At 66.9% G+C, this 3,443-nt stretch overlaps 1 protein-coding gene across 1 annotated transcript in view; it reads right to left on the bottom strand.

Moving 5' to 3' along the window:
• Nucleotides 1-3: 3 nt before the first annotated feature.
• The window catches only part of NT5DC2 (5'-nucleotidase domain containing 2), a 54,174-nt gene continuing 50,734 nt past the window's right edge, over nucleotides 4-3,443 (bottom strand). The window contains exons 4-13 of the mRNA XM_065933553.1: nucleotides 3,178-3,233; nucleotides 3,001-3,094; nucleotides 2,763-2,891; nucleotides 2,593-2,653; nucleotides 2,405-2,507; nucleotides 2,185-2,286; nucleotides 1,926-2,007; nucleotides 486-713; nucleotides 342-406; nucleotides 4-265 (exon numbers count right to left, since the gene is read on the bottom strand). Of these exons, the coding sequence (XP_065789625.1) occupies nucleotides 4-265; nucleotides 342-406; nucleotides 486-713; nucleotides 1,926-2,007; nucleotides 2,185-2,286; nucleotides 2,405-2,507; nucleotides 2,593-2,653; nucleotides 2,763-2,891; nucleotides 3,001-3,094; nucleotides 3,178-3,233 (1,182 nt within the window). The remainder of the gene's footprint in view (nucleotides 266-341; nucleotides 407-485; nucleotides 714-1,925; nucleotides 2,008-2,184; nucleotides 2,287-2,404; nucleotides 2,508-2,592; nucleotides 2,654-2,762; nucleotides 2,892-3,000; nucleotides 3,095-3,177; nucleotides 3,234-3,443) is intronic.

The following is a 3,443-nucleotide window of genomic DNA, read 5'->3' as shown; positions in this document are numbered from 1 at the left end:
CTCTCAGCGGATGTGCGCCATGTCCCCCAGGAAGGGCGTCTTCATGCAGCCCGTGCAGAGCTGGTCCATCCAGAGCGGTGCCTCATGCTGCAGGGGTGTGCGGCGCGGGTAGAAGGTGAAGTCCACGCGGTAGTTGAGCAGGCAGCTGAGGGAGGCCATGTAGAGGTCGGAGAAGCGCACGAGGCGCCGGGAGAAGTAGGTGGGGTTGTGGAAGGTGCGGAAGATGCTCCCGAACTGGGCGTTGAACAGGGCCTTGGTGACGCACCTGCCGGAGGAGACACGGGCACTCGAGGGGCTCCCAGGGGGCGGGGCGGGGCCGCCTGCCCGGGCCCCCCACTCACCTCAGCTCCTGCCGCTCCTTCATCCAGGCAGCCAGCACCTGCCGCGACTCGGCGTCCTGGTAGGTCTGGGGGAGACAGGGGTGTGCCGGCTGTGAGCGGCCCGGGGCAGCCCCGCCGCCACCGCCCGCACCCGCGGCCCCGCACCTGCATGCGCTCCAGCAGCCCCGTGAGCGCCTGCTGCCATGTCAGCGAGTGCATGTACTGCTCCGTGTTGATGATGCGGATCTCGCGCTCCAGCTCGGGGATGATGGCGCCCGTGCGCCAGCCGTGGCGCAGCATGAGGTCCGCCAGGTCGCTGTAGAGGTGGTCCCCGAAGTAGAGCACTCGGGGGCCGCGCCACTCCGTCAGACGCAGGAAGTCAAACAGGTTTCCCTGGGGGGAGGGGAGGGCCACAGCTACGCTCATTGTGCCGCGGGGGCCCCCCCGGGGCTCTTCCCCGCCAGACTTCCCCAGAGGCAGCGAGGCCGGATGCAGGGCTGCCCTTTCCCGCGGCCTCGTGGGCCCCTCTGGACCCCGGCCCTCGGGGTCTGCCCGCGGCAGGAAGGCCTCCCCGCCCTGTGCCCTCACACCCTCACACCCGCGCCAGCGAGGGCCCGCGTCCACTCTGTGGGAAACCAACTGCAGCCGCGACCCCATGGCCCCGAAGCCAGCAGGCCGGCCCGGCAGACCTCCCTGTGAGGCTGCCTGTCCCTCCCGCGCCAAAGCTGGAGAAAAGATGGAAACGGCCAGGCTCCATCCAACACAGCAGGGGACGCCGGTAGGGGAGCAGACACCCGGGTGGGCCGGGACAGAAGTGCGAGAGGCACGGGGGAGACAGGTGAGGAGGAATTAACTCAGGTGGAGAGAGTGAGGTGCAGGCCCCAGGATCAGGGAAGTATGAGCAGGCGGAGTGCTGAGGATGCGCCAAGTTTGGCAGGAGACACGGAGAGAGCAGAGAAACCACATACGTGGTGAAATTTCAGAACATGAGGCCTAAAGAAAAGTCTAAAACCTGCCAAAGAAGAAAACTCAGTGTTTCCCACAAAGGTGGAGTGACGCTCCCCAGGCTCCCCAGGCCAAGACAACAGTGTCATCCTCACAGCTTCTGCCCAAGGGGGCCGCCAGCGCGGGAGGCTGGGCAGCGGGCAGGGTGCAGGGCCGGGGTGCTGCCTGCAGGCTGGGCTCGGCATCAGGCAGCCCGAGGCTGCGCTACTGGCCGGACCCCCCAGCTCAGCCAGGATTTCCACACTCCATCCAGAGCCAAATACTTCACCTCCTGCGCACAGCCACCTAGCACCTCCCCACCAAGCACAAGGCCCCTCCTCACCTCCTAGCCAGCCAGGACAAGGGGTCTCGTCGGGGGCCTGTGGGCCGCCCCCACCAGGCTGTCTGGCTGCAGCAGACGGCTCAGCACCACTGAGTGGGTGCTTACTCAATGCCTGAGCTACCGAAGAGCTTCACAGCACATGTGAGGAGAGTCTGCCTCTTCCAGGTGAGGCAAGCGTGGCACGGAGACGCCGAGCATCGGGACTGGGCCTCCCCAGCCCCTGGGCGAGGACGGAGCCCCCGTGGGTGTGGGGCAGTGCCCACCCAGCCAGCTCTCACCTGCCGGTAGATCTTGCCCTTCTCCAGGCGGGTGATGCGGTCCCAGTGTAGCGAGCCCTTCTCATCAAGTTTCCTGAAAGGCCTGGGGTGGGGTCAAAGGCCTGGGGTGAGGTTCAAGGGCCTGGTTCCCAGGCTGCAGCCGGACCACCGGTGGCACATCTGCCCGTCAGCACAGGTGTGCCCCGGCCCCGGGTCCACAGGGCTGCAAACACGAGCCCGCCCCCCGCGCCCTGGGCCCACCACCCCGGCCAGGCCTTACTTGCGTCGGTCGGTGAAGAAGCTGGGCTTGTCCGCCTGGACGATGACCACGTCAAAGAGCTGGCGCCAGTCGGGACCCACCATGTGCCGCATCCCCTTGTCCCTGGGCGGAGAGGGGCCGAGTGGGACAGGCGGCAGACATCCGAGGGAGGCTCCAGGCCTCTGTCACCCACTTGAGTCCCCGTGTCCCGCTTCCTCCCCGCGGGGGCAGGGGGGCTTACACGAAGCTGAAAGGACTGTTGGTGATGAGGAACAGTTGCTTCCCGTGGGTCACCAGGCGGCTCAGCACGGCGAACGTCTCGTCCCCTCGCAGGATGTACTTCTCTGGGAAGTACATGGGGGGGGAAGCGAGCGGTGAGGGCCAGCCCACGGCGGCCCCGGCAGCCGCAGCAGGGCCCGGCCCCCTTACCCATGTCCCGCGCGATCCACTGGTACATGAGGCCCTTCACGTGCACGTCCCGAATGGCATCCTGGGGGCAGTGGAGGGGCAGTGAGGCCTCACTGGAGCCCAGGACGACCTGCCCTGCTCTGTCTGGACTCCCGCCCACGCCACCCTGGGGCGCAGGCCCAGGCCCTTACTGTCACATCCTTGTAGAGGTGCGCTTGGTCAAACTCCAGGCCGTGGCCCAGGAAGTGGTCCACCACGCAGGAGAGCAGCGCCATCTCTGGCAGCGAGAAGATGTCCATGAACTGCTTGATGGAGGGGCCCTGGGGAAGGAGTGCTGACTGAGCAAGCCCTCCAGCCCTGGAGACCCGAGGGCAGTGAGCGCGGGGACAGCAGGGTGCGGGCACTGCGCCGCGGGAGGTGGGCACCTACCTTGCCGTAGAAGCCGCTCATCTGGTAGAGGGGGACGTGCTGGGTGCCCCCGTAGAGCTCGATCACCTCTTCGTCTGGCACAGGCTGGAGGCCCCTGGGTGGGTGCAGAGAGACCACCAGTCCACAGGGGCACCCTGGTGTAAGGGGGGCACGGGGCCAGGCCGGGGCAGCACTGACCTGTAGGCGGTCCCCAGCTGCACGTAATGGAAGGCGTCAATCTTCATCAGAAGGCTCTAGGGGCACCGAGGGAGCAAGATGGGCGGTGAGGCGACAGCCCGCCATCGGCTCTGAGCCAGCCTTTCCTAGCCCCCACGCCCCAGCTGGGTGGTAGCAAGGGCACCCCACGCTTGACAAGAGGAAGTACAGCTTTGAGGCCAAAGGAGTAGGAAAATGAGCCCACCACGGCCAGGAGACGGGTGGCTGAGGAAGCAGTCCCCACATGC

The sequence above is a fragment of the Muntiacus reevesi genome, chromosome 4 (genome assembly GCF_963930625.1).
Source record: "Muntiacus reevesi chromosome 4, mMunRee1.1, whole genome shotgun sequence".
Lineage (NCBI taxonomy): Eukaryota > Metazoa > Chordata > Mammalia > Artiodactyla > Cervidae > Muntiacus > Muntiacus reevesi.
The sequence above is the reverse complement of the archived record's forward strand: the minus strand, read 5'-3'. Positions and strand labels throughout refer to the sequence as shown.